Source organism: Saimiri boliviensis, chromosome 11, assembly GCF_048565385.1.
Source record: "Saimiri boliviensis isolate mSaiBol1 chromosome 11, mSaiBol1.pri, whole genome shotgun sequence".
NCBI lineage: Eukaryota > Metazoa > Chordata > Mammalia > Primates > Cebidae > Saimiri > Saimiri boliviensis.
In genome coordinates, this window is record NC_133459.1 from 57,884,789 (window position 1) to 57,903,947 (window position 19,159).

Sequence of the window (19,159 nt, forward strand, 5' to 3'; positions counted from 1 at the left end):
AAGCAATTGATCCTGCCCTACAGGGGTGAATTTATGTCTAGCCTGTTTACACATGAAAGTACAAGTTGGGCTTCATTTCTATACGAGTAAGACATCTGGTTGGGAAGTGAAAAATTTTGTCAATTACCTGAATCATGTTTGGTCTACTTGATAGAAAAGCCCCAGATGTCTGCAGATCACCAGATGTTTGGCGTTGTATGGTTAACACCAGGCCAGCTGACTGAGTGATTCACCTGAGAGTTGCTGTTTGACATCCTATAGATTCGCCCATTGTTAGGAGGCTGTTATCATTTTGTAAATCAGCAGTTTATAAACAGTAGTCCAGACTAGAAACCAACACTGGCCCTTGACAAAGTGTTCACTGGTGTGTGATGGAATAAATATAGAAAGTCATAAAGGGAAGTATATTTACCTTAAAAAAGAATGTCCTTTATTTTGAGATCCTCTCCTACCTATGTTGTTAGTGATAAAATTTTGTGTCAAATAAATCCGGATTATAAGATTTTTTTTAATAAGTAAATGAGACAAGATAAAAAAAATTTAGAAACCTATATAAATCCCAGTTTTCTTTATGTGATCTTTTTATTGGATTGTGAAAAAAACAAAGCAAAACTGTAGAAACCACTGCTTTAAACCTTATAATATTTTTAGCACAATGACAGCTAAAATATTTTCATGTGTTTCCCAAGTTTTCCTTTTCCTAGAAGTGGGGTAACTCTTCATGGCAGAACTGTTTGCATGGGTCTTGAAAGCATTGGTCATCTTAATAGTCAAGTATTTTGCTGACAAAAGAATGAATTTTCCTTTTGAAACAAGCATTTTGTTCTTAAAATAACTCCAAAGAGAACACCTTCTGCACTTTTAAAACATTTCACTCTGAAGGCATGCCGTGGAGACATGACTATAGGGAGAAACTTTTTGTGCTAGAAAACTGAATTCCACCACTGTGAATATTTTAACAGCTTTCACAGGTTCGGCAGTTTGCTCTCATGACCCCCAAAGCATATATCTTCACATGCTGTAACATCAAGGATCTCTCCTCTAGCTTCATAAGCTCAGCCAGAATGAGCTGAATACCCTCTGTGTGTCAGGCGATGTCCAATATGCTGGGAATAGGGAGTCATAATAACCATAATATTAACTGACTTTTGTCTAGCATTTGTCATGTGGCAGACAACATGCTAAAATGCTTATTTGCATTATCTTGCCTGATTCTCATAACCACTTTGGGAGAAAAATAACATTATTATAGCCTTTTTACAGGTGAGGAAACTTGCAGGGAAGTTAAATCACTTGTCCAAGGTCACAAGCTCAAGATCCCCAACTTGAAGCTACCACTTCCATCCAAGTCTCTCCACCCCCTGACCTGAACTCCAAAGTGCTATGCTAAACCACCAGCCTCTTATGAATATATCATCTGCAAAAAGAGCTCTGCCTTCAAGGTGATTATAATCTAAATTAGAAGAGAGAGGCACAAGGGAAAAAGCCATTATGTAGAACAGAATGATGTAATTCCAAAAAACATGCTGTGGGATTGCAGAGGAAAGAGTGATTAATTATGATCTACCCAGGGAAGGCTTTTTGCAGGTGGCCTTAGGCTAGGTGAGAACAAAATAGGGCACCGGCAATTATCTAGAGAATTGGGTCACTGTGGGTGCCAAAGTGGATGATTTCAAGCTAAAAAGACTGTACTTTATGCTCTGAATAGTTCAGAATTGGCCACCCGCACCCCTGGAATCTGTAGAATTTTTGCCAGCTCCCTTGTTCTCTATGTGACTTATAGCCCTGGCTTAGATGAGCTTCCTGCTTCATGTGGGGGAAGATACAGGATGGTGCCACCATGGCAGAGTGCTGGCAAAGTGGAAGAAGGCTTCCTTGAGTCAGGAGCTCTGGGTTCAATCTAGACTCTGCTCCCACAAGTAGTTAACTCCAGGGAAGCTACCTCGTTCTCTGGGTTCAGTTTTCTCTAATGTAAAATGCATACGCTGAAGTTGATGGTCTGTAAGGGCCATTTAAAATCCTGTATCTCTGTTTTTGGAACAGAGAAGGAATGAGAGGATAGGAATGGAAGAAGCTAAAAGAGTCAGCATGTTTGGATTTCATGACTCTTGTGGTTTTGTTCCTTGACATGACCTACCAAGGGAGCTTCCTGCAAATGAATTGGTTTTCCTTTTCTACCCATCACATTCTATGCCTACCTGCTCTAACCTACTTGGTATAGTAGGAAGATGCCATACCATGGAGTCAGAAAATCCTGGGTTGAAATCTGACCATGTCCCGTTACATAGTGACTCTGAACAAATTACATAATCTTTCTGTGCTTGTGTTTCTACAATTGTAAAACAATAGGTTGCAATACCATAGACTCTAATGTAGAGAATCCAATTCTATTACTATAAAATCTAATTCTAATACCATTGGTTTTGTTTAGCAGTGAAGGTGATAGCAACTGAAAAGTATGAAGAGCAGTGACTAAAAACTCATAGATTTTGATAAATGAGCATTATTACGATTATATTTATTATGTTAAAATACAAATTGTGTACACCACTCCTCTGCTCACTGACCTACAATAGTTACTAGTTGCTGTTGGACTTTTTGAGCCAGACTTGACCTGGCAGAGAATTTGAGAACCTCTATGTCACTAAAAAGATGGTAGCCACAACATATTATCACTGTAGCATCTGCTATGTGTGGGTCTGCTGGTGGTCACCTATTTTCTTGGTACATGCATTGGCTTTTGTGATGTTATTATATATATATATATATATATATATATATATATATACACACACACACACACACACACACACACACACACAGTTATATATATGCTATTTTAAATTAAATATAATTTTTTATTAAATATATAATAAGGACTATGAGAGTTAGCCAGGAATCATGGGTGGAAAAAATATATAAAATAACACCACAAAAGCATATGTATATGAGATATATATGCATATATATATATGTATATATGTATATATATAGGTTTTTGCCCATGATTCTTAGTTAAGTCTCATAGTCCTTAACTATGAGACTTAACTAGCCACGTTTAGTCATAGAAGTCATCTTCTATGTGGATGATTGCTGTGGTATAAAAGCAGAGGAATAACTTGGTTTCAGAGTTTTTCTCTAAACAGCCTTGACACACTCCATTGTAATAAGATAGAGACATGAAAATGTATTGCTGGTGGGATACGTTAGAAAACGGATTTCTTGTCCCAGTAGCATTCAAGATCAAGTGTTAATACAATAATACTCTTTACTCTCCCAACTGATACTCAGCTTCCTGTGTCAGTGTGTGTTTAATGTTTTTCTCTAAATTGATTGATTTTTGTCTAATGATCTATTTTCTTAAAAAAAAACAACTAAGTTCAGCTAGATGAACATTGCTAAGAACTTATGTTTTAGACACTGCTGGACGTTGTGCTGAGGGGAAATGAATACAGAGATAAAATAATTTGAACTATTTTTTGTCAAGTGGGAAAGAGAGATCGAGGTATAAATAGGGAAAACACGAAACACAAAATAAGGAACGTAATTTTTAAGTTGGATTAAAAATACGTGGTGTGTGTATTAAACACCTATTTTAGGCCAGACTATAGGGTCAGATATATAACATTATATAAAACTCAGTCCAAATCGCATAGGTGCTTACAAGATGGAATAACAAGATGGAATCAGAAGAGGTATTGGATGGGAATAGTGTCTACCAGAAAGTAAGCTACTTGAGGGTAGAGACCTTGTCTATCTTGTTCCTTAATGCATTTTTAGCATTAGGACAGTGCCTGACACATATCAGGTACTCAATAAACATTTCTGCATCTCAGTAAACATTGATGAGGCTATCATAACGTTTTGTTCGCCCACCCCTAAGCCAAATTGTAGGTTCAGTCTGAAATGACTCCAGGACCCTCTCTGCTGGTAAGGCAGGATGCTACTTACTGCTCTCCCAGCCAATCTGATTGGCCTTTTGACTTTGGCAAAACTGAGCTGGGGCTGGTTCCCTAGTGCCAAGCACAGAGGAACCAGGGTCACAGGCCACCCATGCCCAAAGCTCTTTCTGACATTTCCATGGGCCTGGAGCCAACTCTCTCCCTGGGATTCATTTCACTATATGTAGGAAGACAAAAGAACACTGAACCTTCCAGTTAATTCAACACCCCACCCCCACTTACCCTTTCCTGGAGAGGATAACAGTTCTGTTGACCATTATAATGCATTTTCTGTCTCCCAGCAATCCACATAGTCATTAATTTCTGCTGCTGACATCAGGAAAGAGGATTATGTGTGTGTCTGAAACTGTTCCCAAAGTGCTCATTAGTCATAGATAATTGAAAAACTGGTAGGGGAAGATTTGGTGTAATAGGAGCTCCTGCCTGTAAAGAGGGACGGCAACCACCAGATAATTGTAGATTCGAGCTTTTGACCACTCAGACTGAATCTGCCCATCCAAATGGGAATTCAGCAAACTTGAGCCTAAGAGCCCTCAGAGCAATCGTGTTTTTACATACTCAGGTGAAGGTCTGTACACTGAGACAGAGACAGTCAGATCAAGAAAATAGGTGAGCTGCTCTTGGGTCTTCCCTGCCTTCAGACTATGGAGCAGGGTTTGGAAAAAGTGCCCAGTATTCTCCTTTATTTTGTTTTTGTTTCAACTTAAGCTAGTTTGTTTTGATCACAAAAGACATACAAGGTCACGGGATAAAAGAAACACAAACAGTAGAGAAGAGTACCCTACACTGGATCCCAGTGCATGCTGTGATAAAATTCTAGGATTTTTCTGGAAGTTTATGGGCTTATGTTTTTGTAACCTTTTCTTAAAAAAAAAAAAAAATCACATGATCGTACTCACAATGCTATTCTGCATCTTGCCATTTTCTCTGAATTTATCTTGGAGTTCCACATTTATGCCTTAATTCAACTTCATTCATTTTAATGGCAAGGTGGGATTCTGACCAGATTTAAGGGGAGAAATCATCTTTTAAAATATTATACAAGAGGCTGGACACGGTAGCTTATGCCTATAATCCCAGCATTTTGGGAGGCCAAGGTAGGTAGATCACTTGCGGTCAGGAGTTCAAGACCAGCCTGGCCAACATGGCAAAACCCTGTCTCTCCTAAAAATCCAAAAATTAGCTAGGTGTGGTGGCATGTGCCTATAGTTCCAGCTACTCGGGAAGGCAAGGCATGAGAATCACTTGAACCCAGAATGCAGAGGTTGTGGTGAGCTGAGATTGTGCCATTGCACTCCAGCCTGGGCAACAGAGTGAGACTGTCTCAGAAAAAAAATTGCACAAAAAGTATAGACCAATTAGAAGTTATAGATTAGTAAAAAGCAAAAAAAAAAAAAAAGAAAGAAAAGAAAGAAAAAAGAAAATTACTCATACTGCGTCTACCCAGAGAAAACCTATTTCCTGTATTTTTTCCCACTAAGAACTTGTTTTTACAAATAGTTCATCTACTTTCATTGTTGTTGTTCTTAAAACTGTTAAGATAAAACCTTTAGGCAAGTTAAATTTAACATAGTTTAACTGAGCAAAGAATGATTCATGAATTGGGCAGATCCCCAACTAGAATACGTTCAGAGTGACTTTTGCTCTACCACATGGTTGAAGAGAAATTATGGACAGAAAAAAGAAAGTGAGGCACAGAAAATGGAACTGAAGTACAGAAGTAGCTGAATTGGGTACAGCTCTGTGTTGGCCTTATTTGAACAGAGTTTGAACAGTTGGCTGCCTGTGGGTGGTTGAAGTATGTCTTCTGTGATTGGCTAAGACTTGGCTTCTAGTTACAAGAGTAGGTTACGGTGTGTTTACAAATCCAGTTAGGTTACAGGCGTTATGTATGAAGAAACCTGTAGGCTGAAATTACAGAGACAGCTTTAAGTTAAACTTAATGTAACAAAAGGAAGTCATATACTACGTAATATTTTGCAGCCTGAATTTTTCACTTGGCTTGACTGTTTTAAAGATAATTATTTTCCAAGCCTTTCTTTACACTGTACGTTTATCTTAACCCAATCTGAGCGCTCACAGCCGTGCCCCCGTGGGCAATTCCTTATTGCCTGGCCACGCCTGAAGCCCTCTACTGCCTCTCTTGTCCCATCTGCTCCAAATCTCTGTTCCTCCCTGGTGTCCTATTTGCTACATACCGATTGCCTCAAACACACCCTGCTCCTCAGGGCTCCCTACAGTGAACTCACTTTTTGCTTTGCTGTCCTCCTGTTCCCCAGAGCTGAAACCAGCAGTCCCCCACTTGCCTTTTCACAACAGGCTTGAAATGTCGTCATCACCTTGAAGACTGTATTCACTCTACTGGCCACCCTAACTGGACCCTCCTCAGTTTTCTGGGAACACCATGTACACATTTCACCTTTCTAGCATTTTTCTACATGGTCCTGAGTCTTACGTTTTCATCATCTTTGTCCCAAACCACAATAGGAGACCTCAGCACCTAGAGCTTGGCACATGGTAGATGGAAATTGGTGCAGGCCATCATTAGTACTATTGTTACTGAAATGTTTGTTAAAATGCATGAATGAATGGTTGAATGAAGCCTAGAAGGAAGTGCAAATACTTGGGCAGCGAAATCTTGATTAACTCTGGGAAAAGCAATGCTGTGAATAATTTAATTTTATGGTGAAAGAAAAGTCAAACAAGGATTATTTTGGGAAAAGTTGTCAGGAGGCACTAATGTTTGCTCTGACACAGCTCTAGTGCCCTCGGTGTACTCCTGGCTGATAAACTTAGAGTGTGATTTTCAAGAAGTTATTTCTCAGGGATTCTTACCTATTTCTATCATCTTGTTTTGTCTCTTTTGGTCTGTTTGTCTTTGCATGTATTTATTTTCATCCCTAGACCACTGGATTGAGGAGAAGGCTGGTTCATTGCTATAGGTTGGGTTTTCCAGAAGCAAAGGCTGAGACAAATTTGGGGGTATAGGTGTGTATTAGGGATGGTCAGCTGTGAAAGGAAGGAAGAGAGAGAAGGACCAGGTAGAGAGAGAAGAGTTGAACTGAGGTGCATTCCTGTGGCACCTTGGTGAACCCAGCAGAGCAGAGTGTCTGGAGTGAGTGGTGTTCATCAGAGCCCTTATGCCCCTGCTTTGCTAAGTCACCAGGTGCTGGCTGTCCTAGAAGGGGCATCACCTCAGGAAGGTGGCTCTCTGCAACCAAAGCAGGCGGTAGAGGAGCTGGCAGCTGTCTGCTGACTTTACTCCATCCTTAAGGGGGAGTCTGGGCCATGATATCTCAGTGTCTGTTCCTATATCCGAGCAACCACTGTGACCTGTTATTTCTTGCTCTGTGGAATGTCTCCTGTCTGCCTCTGATTCTACATCTCCATTACCAGTACCTCAGTGAAGATCCTTGTTTTTTCTCTCTCTCTTTGATTACTGAAATAGCTTCACAGCTCTGGCCGGGCACGGTGGCTCAAGCCTGTAATCCCAGCACTTTGGGAGGCCGAGGCGGGTGGATCACGAGGTCAAGAGATCGAGACCATCCTGGTCAACATGGTGAAACCCCGTCTCTACTAATGGTGCAAAAAATTAGCTGAGCATGGTGGCGCGTGCCTGTAATCCCAGCTACTCCGGAGACTGAGGCAGGAGAATTGCCTGAACCCAGGAGGCGGAGGTTGCCGTGAGCCGAGATCGCGCCATTGCACTCCAGCCTGGGTAACAAGGGCGAAACTCCATCTCAAAAAAAAAAAAAAAAAAAAAAGAAAAAGAAAAGCTTCACAGCTCTTTTCCCTAATTCCAGTCTATCCTCTACTATAATATTGCCAGAAAGTGCTTTTTTTTAAAAAAAAAAAAAGTATAATCACCTTCCTCCCGGCTTAAAGCTCCTTCTGTGGTTTATAGTGGGCTTCATGATTAAGTTCAACACTTTAATATGGATTACAGGGCCCTGGACCCATTGCCCCTATCTGCCTCCCCAGCCTCCTGTGTCCTTCAACACCCACCCCCTACCAGTTCACACCCCAGCTTATGTTCCAATTTACCTGGCCCTTTTTGATAGTTCCCATAGGGGCCCTTTCTCCCTTTTTTCTTGTTCTTGTTCAAGACACATCCTCTGCTGATAAAGCTGCCTCTTGTTCTACAAGCCATGATTAGACCCCAGCTCTCCTTCCTGCATGCCCAGGGCTCTCTCTGCCTCACAGTGGTCTGCAGCCTCATGTTCCAAGCCTAGAGGACATGGAATCAAATTAAGCTCCTTTACCAGCTGAAGTTTCTTCCTAAATTACTATAGAGAAAACTTGGAAGAGCGCCCCACCCTGCTAATCCTGTCTGGAACCTTTTTTTATAAAAATGACACCTTTTATGTTTGTGGAGACTGGGGATAAAGCCCTATGAAAACTTCTTTAAAAAGTTTCAATTTAGTAGGCAAGATTTCAAACTGGTGCTCCATTTTTTTTTTAAATACATAATGCTTGTTCTAAAAATACTTCTTTTGATCTGTTCATTCATTCAGAATATATTTTTAAACAACATTTACTCCAAAAGGTAATGTAATGAATAAGAAATTTGGGTGTCAGAGTAGAACCCATGGCTCGTCTTCAGCTCTTAAGCTGTTACAGGAAGTTTACTTTTCCCCTATAAACCACAATTTTGCCATCTGTCTATGAAATGGGGTAGTAGGAGTACTACTGTACTTTTCCCAGGGGGTTAATATGAAAATGAAATGAGAAAATACATGCTGTGTTCTTAGTGCAGTCCCTAGCATGGAAGGGCTCAGCAAATTGGAGTGCAGTCTCTCCTGTGTTAGATACTAGACATAGTGACATAATTAAAATACTGTCCAGAACTGTATTATTCAAAACCAAGGGCACTACTCTTTTCCAGGTTTCTGCTACTTTGGCATTCAAAACAGACTAAGATTTTCCTGCTTTCTGCCCCATTCTTTGAGCATGTTAGCCTTATCCTCCAGGCTATCATTGTCCAATAGAAATATTATATGAGCTACATCTATAATTTTAAATTTTTCAATAGCCATGCTAAAGTTAAAAAAGTGACATTAATTTTTAATATCTCTTATTTAACTTAATATATTCAAACTATTATTTTAATATACAATTGATATACAAATTATTGATATATTTTACATTCATTTTTCCAGATAAAAATCTTTGACATCTGGTGTGTAATTTCCACTTAGCACCTCTCAATTCAGACACTAGATTTTTGTTGGAAGTATCTGCCTTAGATTTCTTAAATTAATTATAGAAAAAGTAGATTTTCATACCCAAGTTGTTCCAAACATACTTAAAAGTTTTTCAGTAACTGAATGATCAGTTTTTAAATGAAAGTTAAGCTAAATAAAATGAAGGATTTAGTTCCTGAGTTATTGTAGCCATACTTCAGGTGTTCAGTCCACATGTGACTAGTGACTGCCATATTGAACAACAAAGTTCTAGAAAACCTCACTGCAGAGGTTTCAGTCTTCCCCTTCCTAGCTAAACTTGATTTCATATTCAATTATAGATAGAAGCTCTTTACTTAAAATGGGTAAAAAATGGTGTCGGGAGGTTCTTTGGTTCCATTTAGAGGAGGTTGGTTAAGCTGTTCACCCTGTGACTCCTCTTCCAACCTCCACCCTCACCTCTACCCCAGGAGGTCCTGGAGCACCTCTGCCCTGCTATTGAGCTCCATGGAGCAATTAACAAGTGGTATCTTAGCATGCAAAAATTGCTGATCATGCACTCAGAGTCCTAGAATCTTGGGGCTCAAAGGAATCATATTATCCCTATGGGTCAACTCTTAGCTCCTCCCTGCAGTGCAGAAATACTATAGAATTCCTTGGGGGATGAGAGAGTGCTCAGGCTCTGTTTAACACCTAGGGGCATTTCATTTTATTCTGTCTTACATGGTTCTCTGTCTCTGTGTCCTTATCTTGCCTTCCTAACTAGGTTGGAGGCAAGAACTACTTTTTACAGCCCCACAGCACCCACACAAAGCAAGACAATCAATAAATTCTTAACTGAAGGCCTGACTGATTACAAGAATTCAAGGTCCCTTGAAAATTCAGGGTCACAGCATTGCACAACTCCAAAGAACATAATTCACATTGTATTATATGGTTGTGCAAGTGGTAGCCTTGGAACATTTGCAAAGGTTTAGACTGGACTGCCTTTTCCAGCTGAGAAAAACTTTTTTAACAAATTGTTTGTTGGTACAAAATACAACTCACCACCTTCCCCTTATTTTCTGCCAGAAAGCAACTACAAGTATAAGTTTTCTCGACTTAGGAATATACATTCATTAGAGAAGGTGTAAGGATGTGTGAGCATGTGTGTTCATGTGTGTTTAAGTAGGCTAGCAGATCTGCTGTGTTAGGAAGCCCATTTGGAAAGGTTTGAGCATTTGAATCTTACATTTAAGAGGTTGCTGTGTTTATATTCCTTTTGAAATTTCCTACTTTTGGAATCTTTGTCTGGTTTGAATGATGCTTTAGAGCTCCCTATTTGTCAAAAACCCAGAACATGACCCATAGGTACCAAGTACAGACACCAAAGTCACTGGATGAGCAGAGGGACTCTTGATGACTGCATGGTTTTTATCTTTGCAAAAGTGAGAAAATACAGAGGAGGGAGGAGAGAGCAAAGAGTTTCTCTTACCAAAAGCCTATGAGTGCTTTTGTGTTTTTCAAACTGATGGTGTTTGTTTTTTCTTATGTCTACCCAGGAAACCAAGTGCTACCTCCAGGAGCTTCTCTTGGTAATGGGCTCACACCAGAGGCAGCAAGAGACCTTGGCCTTCTCCCCGGGATTGCAGTTGCAGCCTCACTCATTGATGCCCATGCAGGAGGACTAGGTAATCTCTTATTCATTGCCTACAGCCAAAACCGAATTCAAATGGAATATTCCCTAGAACCAAAGACACTCCTTTTCTGTTTTTAAAGCAAAGGTCAGGGACTTTGGAGTTTCAGGATATAATAATGAAAAGCCTTTTTACAGTTAGGCATTTGGGTAAAATTATAGAACTTTTCATTAATGATAGGATTTATTTATAATTTTATTAATTTCTTTATACATGACAATAGAAAAAAAAATTTGAATAAATTTCTGCGTAGTTCTTTCATTTACTGAAAATTTGAAAAAGGTATGTTAATTTCTTGCCATACTTACCTGTACTGTTTTTTTCTAATGGTACTCCAAAATCCTTATAAGTCTCATAGATTTATTTTAATAACACATTTGGCTTATGTCCTTTATCCAGCTCCTTGGTTATAGTCTTGATTTTATCTTATACATAAAATCAAGCCTGTCATTCATGTATTCATTTGTTCATTCATGGAACACCCGTTGAACACTTACCATGTCCAGGCATAGTGCTAGGAGACAGTGAACTTAAAATAAAACCAAGGTTTCTTCTCCAGATTTTAATGGGAAAACAGACAGGGAAACAATTAATTACAGTAAAGATTGATGACTGTTGTCTTCTTCATCCTTATTGAAGCTTTTGTGTATTTTTTGCAGGGGAAGTTGTTCTAGCTCTCAGTGTCTCTCACCTCAACTATAGCCATGTATATTTTTTCCTAGCCTTTCATTCTAACAATTTAGCAGGACATGACCACTGAATATGCACAATTGAATGGAACAGAATCGAATAGAACAAAGTGGAAAACATCAGAGTACATTTCACATGGTAAAGGAAGGCACTGCTTTGTGGAGCTGTGTTTCCATTTTATACACGTACACTTTCAGATACTTGCATCGACCCTGCCCCTACTCTACCCATGCATTTACACCTCTGTGACTTGGCACACATGTTCTCTGCCCAGAACGATTGGTCCTCCACTTCTCCAGCTGGCTAACTCCTCCTCCAAATACAAGACCTATATCAGATGATTTCTGCTCTGCCTAGCCTTCCATGAAACACTCAGGTGTGTTTAGAAATCCTCTAAATTATGCTTCTTTCAGCAAACTATTTGAAGAAATGATCATATTGTGTTATAATTTCTAATATATCTGCTTGCCATTTCCACTAGACTGTGAACTCCTTAAGAACAGGAACATTATGTTATTCATCCTGTATCTTTCATGCCAAGCCCTGTGTCTGGTTCCTATAGGGGCTTTTAAGTTTGTTAAATGAAGAGTCACATTAAGGCAAGAATAAGTTGAGATGGCTTTAAACAGTAGAGTGTAGATTAATCTGTTTTCTTATGCATCAGATTATTAAATGGTTCCTTGTTCTACATATTACATGGACTTCCAGAGCAGGATAGCTCTCATCAGTCTATGAACATGTCTGTTCTGTTCCTCTCTATGTCCTCAGGATCTAAAACAGTGCCTAAGAATTAGTAAACAACTCATAATATATATAGGTTGGTTGAATGGTATGTAATATATTTCTGATTGCCGGCAAGGTTGTTTCTGTCCAAATACTTTTCATTGTGAGCAATATGTGCTTTTGATTGGAACGTTAGGATTTTGGTTTTTATGTACAAGTATAGAGAGAACTTGAGGTCTAGACAAACATGGAAAGTTTCTGTCCCCTAGGAATCCTGACATTCCAGATCATGTATGAGGCTATTAAAGTTTTCCATATCATGCTTTTAAAATTATCCCTGGGGTGACAGCATCAATCATCCACCCCTACCTGGGCGACAAGTGCTTGACTGGGTCTAGCATATGCTGAAAGAAAGAGGACTGCTGCTTTGAAGAGCCACAGGCACTACAGTTTCCTTGTCAGTTTCTCAGACTTCCCTCAGGGACATGCCAAAACACACCTTCTCACTTATGCCCAGGACTCACTATGCCCTCCAGGAGAGGAGACTGCCAAATGACCCTCATCTTTTTCCTAAACAGAGATGCTCAGTGGCAGAAGTTTTACCCTTAGAAACTGTGGCTTAAACCTTTTGCTCCCTATAAAATGCAGATGCTTTTAAGTAATAGGGTTTGGCTGTGTCCGCATTCAAATATCAACTGAATTGTATCTCCCAGAATTCCTACATGTAATGGGAGGGACCCAGGGGAAGGTAACTGAATCATGGGGGCTGGTCATTTCCATGCTATTCTCATGATAGTGAATAAGTCTCACGAGATCTGATGGGCTTATCAGGGGTTTCCACTTTTGCTTCTTCCTCATTCTGTCTTGCTGCCACCATGTAAAAAGTGCCTTTTGCCCTTTGCCATGATTATGAGACCTCCCCAGCCATGTGGAACCGTAAGTCAAATTAAACCTCCTTTTCTTCCCAGGCTCAGGTATGTCTGTATCAGCATCATAAAAACAGACTAATACAGTAAATTGGTACCAGTAGACTGGGGCATTGCTGAAAAGATACTGAAAATGTAGAAGCAACTTTGGAACTAGGTAACAGGCTCATAGGCAGAAGGGACTTGCCTTCTCTTGGGTGAGACTTTGGACTGTGGACTTTTCAATTTTTAATTCTCAATCCAGAATTATCTGGATTGAGTTAATTAAAACTTTGGAGGACTGTCGGGAAAGCAGCTGGGAGGGTGACTGTACCCTGCAAAGCCACAGGGGCAGAGCTGTCCAAGACCATGAGAACCCACCTCTTGCATCAGTGTGACCTGGATATGAGACATGAAGTCAAAGGAGATCACTTTGGAGCTTTAAAATTTGACTGTCTCACTGGATTTCAGACTTGCATGGGCCCTGCAACCCCTTTGTTTTGGCCAATTTCTCCCTTTTGGAATGGTTGTATTTACCTAATACCTGTACCCCATTGTGACTAGGACGTAACTTGATTGTTTCTAGTTTTTTTGTTTTGTTTTGTTTTTGTTTTTCCTGAGACGAACTCTCCTACTGTTGCCTGGGCTGGAGTGCAGTGGAGTGATCTCAGCTCACTGCAACTTCCACCTCCCTGGTTTAGGCCATTGTCCTTGCCTCAGCTTCCCAAGTAGGTGGGATTACAGGCATCTGCCACCACACCCTGCTAATTTTTTTTGTATTTTTAGTAGAGACAGGTTTTACCATGTTGGCCAGGCTGGTTTTGCATTCTTGACCCCGTGATCTTGAACTCCACCTCCCAAAGGGCTGGGATTACAGGTGTGAGCCACCATGCCCGGCCTTGTTTTTGATTTTACAGGCTCATAGGCGGAAGGGACTTGCCTTATCTCAGATGAGACTTTGGACTATATACTTTTAGGTTAATTCTGAAATGAGTAAGACTGGGGGACTGTTGGGAAGGCATGATTGATTTTGATATGTGAGGACATGAGAGTTGGAGGTGGCAAAGGCAAAATAATATGATTTGGCTGTGTCCCCATTCAAATCCCAACTGAACTGTATCTCCTAGAATTCCCATGTTGTGGGAGGGACCTAGTGGGAGGTAATTGAATCATGGGGGCTGGTCTTTCCTATGATGTTCTCATGATACTAAGTCTTATGAGATCTGACGAGTTTATCATGGATTTCCGCTTTTGCTTCTTCCTCATTCTCTCCTGTTCCCACCATGTAAGACCTGCCTTTTGCCCCCCACCGTTATTATGAGACCTCTCAGCTATGTGGAACTGTTAGTCAAATTAAACCTCCTTGTCTTCTCCAGTCTTGGTATGTCTTTATTAGCAACATAAAAATGGACTAAAACAGTAAGTTAGTAAGTTTCCCCATATTGTTTTTTAATGGAAAGATAGAACAGTTTTGTTTTTGTTTTTGTTTTTTTAATGGAAACATAAAATAAGAACCTTGGATTCTTTAAGGCCTGAACTTAGATGCCAGCAGTGACTGGGAAGGGCACAGGAAGGTGATACTCCATGATGATGGGATAGTACACACTTACCTAATAAACGTTGACCATGTTTTATCCTTATTATGCCTTCTTATGCTTCTTCCTTTACTCTTCACCTTACAGCCAGTCTAAGAGTAGGATATCTTAAAAAGGATAGGAGGCCGGGGAGCAAACGTTTCCTCTCACTTCTCCCCTTCCTATACCCCGATTAGGATGTGGAGGAGAAAAGAGGCCTGAAAATCTTGAAAAGGTTGCCATGGGTCCAACTATATGTTAACTAAAGACATATATCGAGTGAACGTAACCGGTCAGTTATTGATCTAGGCACTGGGAATTATCAGCAGTGAACGAATCAGGCAAAGTCCACTTGTTTTGGAGAGAAAATTTTCATTGTTCTCCCCCGCCTGCATGTTTGTAGTTTAACAGATTAGATTTGGGACAGCTAATCCCTGAAACATTGCATGATGCTATGATAACGGCATTCAACATGGAATCTCAAGTTCTGGATTTAAATTGTGTTTCTGCCTACAAATATAGTGCTTCTCAGAACTTTTGTTTCCTTTTATGCAGTGAGAGAGAGTTAGAGACAAGAGAATACGGGATTCACTACTTTGTGATTCTGTATAGGTTGAGGTCAGAAATGGCCTCGAGAACTGGCTAAGTGAACTCTGTACTAAGAGATTTCTGAATGTCAAATACAGACCCAACTTTGGATTCGTAATTGTATGCCATGCTGGCCTCTCACCAACAAACTCTGACAACTGAAGTCACTTCAAATGCTGAGCTGGCATGGCCTGCTTTATACCCACATTCTGATTAGTATGAGGGTTCAGCACTCTGCTTTGGAGACATACCCCCAGACTTTCACTCCCATGGGAGGCCTGGGAAGGGAGAAGAAAGATCAAAGAAGCAAGCAAAACTCAACCCATGTTTTTTCCAGTTCTGGAAAAAGAGGAGGAAGGACTTTGTGGGAATAAAAATCGATGATAAAAGAACATTTTGTTCTTAAGGTGCTGGTTAGTAAGTTCTCCAGCAGACAGCCAGAAGATAGGAGTAGCTTTGTTTGCACTTTGTGGGGGTGGTTCTGGCCAGGACTCCTGCTGCTGATATTTTTCTAGCTTATAAAAATAACATTAACTTTGTTCCAGGTCTGTTCTTGGCTCCAGCACTCCAACTGTCCTGAAAGGCGATAGCAACCTGATTTCTGTCTCAGGCCCTTCTGTCAGTTGCTCTTATCTGTCAGACAAACTCCTCATTATCCATCAAATCTTGAGTCCTGTTCTCTGGGAAGCCTTCCCTGACGTCCCAAGTTGACTTAAGCCCTCCCTCTTTCCTCCCACTCACTGTCTTGCACTTGCAGGTTTGTGTGTGCCACATTGTCTCACCTACTAGTTTATAAACTCCTTGGGCACCTGTTGTTTCACCCTCCCACTGCAGCAGCCTGCAGAGTGCTTTGCCTATGGAAGACCCTTAACATATGCATATTTAGCGAATGAGTGAATGACTGAATGGGATTCCCTCCTTGAGGGATGAATATTACAACTGAGAGAGAGAAACCTCTCATTCAAAGGCAATTGTCTCTATGCAATAGTTATATTTCGGCTCATTTCTGCAGGAGCAAAAGTTTGGTTTCTCCTAGATGTCTGGAAATCTGTCTCCTTTTTGCCCTCATCACATTACCAAGTTCTGGCCAAAAGCAAGCTTTGTTCCTTGGTTTAGCACAACTGTTTGATTACCAATATTGGATTCTTTGCCAGGTGTTGAAATGACTTAAATTGCTCATCGGGGCCAGATGTTGAATTGGTTTAAACTGCTCGTTTGAGTTGCAGAGTCAAGCCAAAATGAGGATTTTGAATTTCTTTTCTTTTTTAATGGAAGAATTTAATGAGCCAGGCTTGCAAAAAGGGCCTTTGGTTCTTGCCCTAGAACAACACATAGTTTGTTCCAGTAAGCAATAAAACATACCAATACTCATCTCACCATTATGAGTGTTCCAGAAGACAGGGTAGGTAGGCTGCAACTTTAGATAACGTGATTTGTGGGGAGCATTTATTTATAAGTAGTGTATATACTAAATGTAGCTTGATGGACAAAGAAACACACTTAATAGCAATAATCTCTTGCATTTATACACTTTTGATTAATGAAGCATGATATGGTTTGGTACTGAGTCCTCACCCAAATCTCATGCAAGTTGTAATCCCCAGTATTGGAGGGGGCCCTGGTGGGAGGTGATTGTGTTATGGGGGTAGATTTCTCATGAATTGTTCAGCATCAACCCCTTGGTGCTGTTGTCATGATACTGCATGAGTTCCCTTCAGATCTGGTTGTTTAATAGCGTGTTGTACCACCCCACTCTTTCTCTTGCTCCTGCCCTGGCCATGTGAAGTGCCTGCTTCCCCATCACCTTCTGCCATGATTGTAAATTTCTTGAGATCTCCCCAGAAGCCAAGCAGATACCATCACGCTTCCCATACAGCCTGCAGAACCTTGAGCCAATTAAAACTCTTTTTTTTTTTAAATAAATTACCCAGTTTCAGGTATTCTGTTATAGCAATGCAAGAATGGACCAATACAAAACACATCTGTGTTCATTATAGAATTTGCTCCTCATAGCAACTTTATAATGAAGCCAGGACAGGGATGTGTACCCTAATTTTACACAGCAAACAGCTGAGCCTCAGTGTATTATAGACTCAAGAATAGATATTTATTTGTCGTCTTACACTTAGTACTTAAAGCAACTTTATTCATACTGTTATTTTGTTCCATTTGTCAGGCGAGACAGTTGAGGCTCACAAGACTACCTAACATTCTGAAAGCTGCACAGTTAGAGATGCATGACTTAAGCCCATGCTTTTGCACACTTCTCACTGTGTTATAAAGAATGGCCTATCTACGTAAACATGATCCACTCTGTTCTTTAATCTGACCCTTAAAATGTGAGCAAGTAAATTTTACAAAAGAAAGGTCTTCAATAATATTTATAGACGACTCACTTTACTAGTTGATGGGGTTAGACAGTGACTATGAGAGAGAAGTAGACTTCTGGGAATTTGTATTCTAGTAAAGAAAAGTAAATAAACAATTACAATTATTTGTGCCATGTATGGAAGGCTTTGGAAAAACATCAAATGTGCCTAAAATTGAGAGTTAAAAATTATTTAAGGATTCCTAGAGGGAGTGATGTCCAGTAATTAATTATGACATTTCTTTATCTGTTATTGCTTCCTGGTAAAGTGGAATTTATTGGTTTTTTGTGACTTTTAAACTTCAGTTAGGCTACATTACTAATATAAAATAATAATAACATCACTAATTAGAACAAGGAGAACCATCACTCTGACTGATAAGAAATGATGACCATTTCTTACAGGCCTCGTATGTGGCAAGTACTCTACCTGATACTGCTTATGCTTTATCTCTTGCTCCTCACAATAAGCCTACAAGGTAGAGGTTGTTTCCCCATTCTGCACATAAGGGAATTGAAGGCAGAAAGAATAATGTTTATTTATTATTATTATTATAATACTTTAAGTTCTGGGGTTCATGTACAGAATGTGCATATTTGTTACATAGGTATACATGTGCCACGGTGGTTTGCTGCATCCACCACTCCGTCATCTATGTTATGTATTTCTCCTAATGCTATCCCTCCCTTACCCCCTACCCCCGACAAGCCCTAGTGTGTGTGATGTTCCCTTCCCTGTGCCCACATGTTCTCGTTGTTCAACACCCACTTATGAGTGATAACATGCAGTGTTTGGTTTTCTGTTCTTGTGTTAGTTTGCTGAGAATGATGGTTTCCAACTTCATTCATGTCTGCAAGGGACATGAACTCATTCTTTTTTTATGACTGCATAGTATTCCATGGTGTATATATGTCACATTTTCTTTATCCAGTCTATCATTGATAAGCATTTAGGTTGGTTTCAAGTCTTTGCTATTGTAAATAGTACCACAGTAAATATATGCATGTGTCTTTGTAGGGGACTTAATTATAATCCTTTGAGTATATACCAGTAATGAGATTGCTGGGTCAAATGGTATTTCTATTCTAGATCCTTGAGGAATTACCAGTGTCTTCCACAATGGTTGAACTAATTTACACTCCTACCAACAGTGTAAAAGCATTCCTATTTCTCCACATCCTCTCCAGCATCTGTTGTCTCCTGATTTTTGTAATGATTTCCATTCTAGCTGGCATGAGATGGTATCTCAATGTGGTTTTGATTTGCATTTCTCTAATGACCAGTGATGATGAGCTTTTTTTCATATGTCTGTTGGCTGCATATATGTCTTCTTTTGAGAAGTATCTGTTCATATCCTTTGCCCACTTTTTGATGGGGTTGTTTGTTTCTTTCTTGTAAATTTATTAAAGTTCTTTGTTTCTACAATCACATAACTAATCTCATAGCAAGATTTAAACTTGGTCTGCCTCCACGGTTCATATTGCTTTTC

General features: G+C 39.9%; 1 protein-coding gene across 10 annotated transcripts in view; it reads left to right on the plus strand.

Annotated features, from left to right (window-relative positions):
* The window catches only part of FGGY (FGGY carbohydrate kinase domain containing), a 429,730-nt gene that overhangs the window by 194,904 nt on the left and 215,667 nt on the right, over window positions 1–19,159 (plus strand). For all 10 annotated transcript variants that reach the window (XM_074380908.1, XM_074380904.1, XM_003921494.3 and 7 more), the window contains one exon: window positions 10,687–10,815. In XM_074380908.1, coding sequence (XP_074237009.1) covers window positions 10,687–10,815 — 129 coding nt within the window. The remainder of the gene's footprint in view (window positions 1–10,686; window positions 10,816–19,159) is intronic.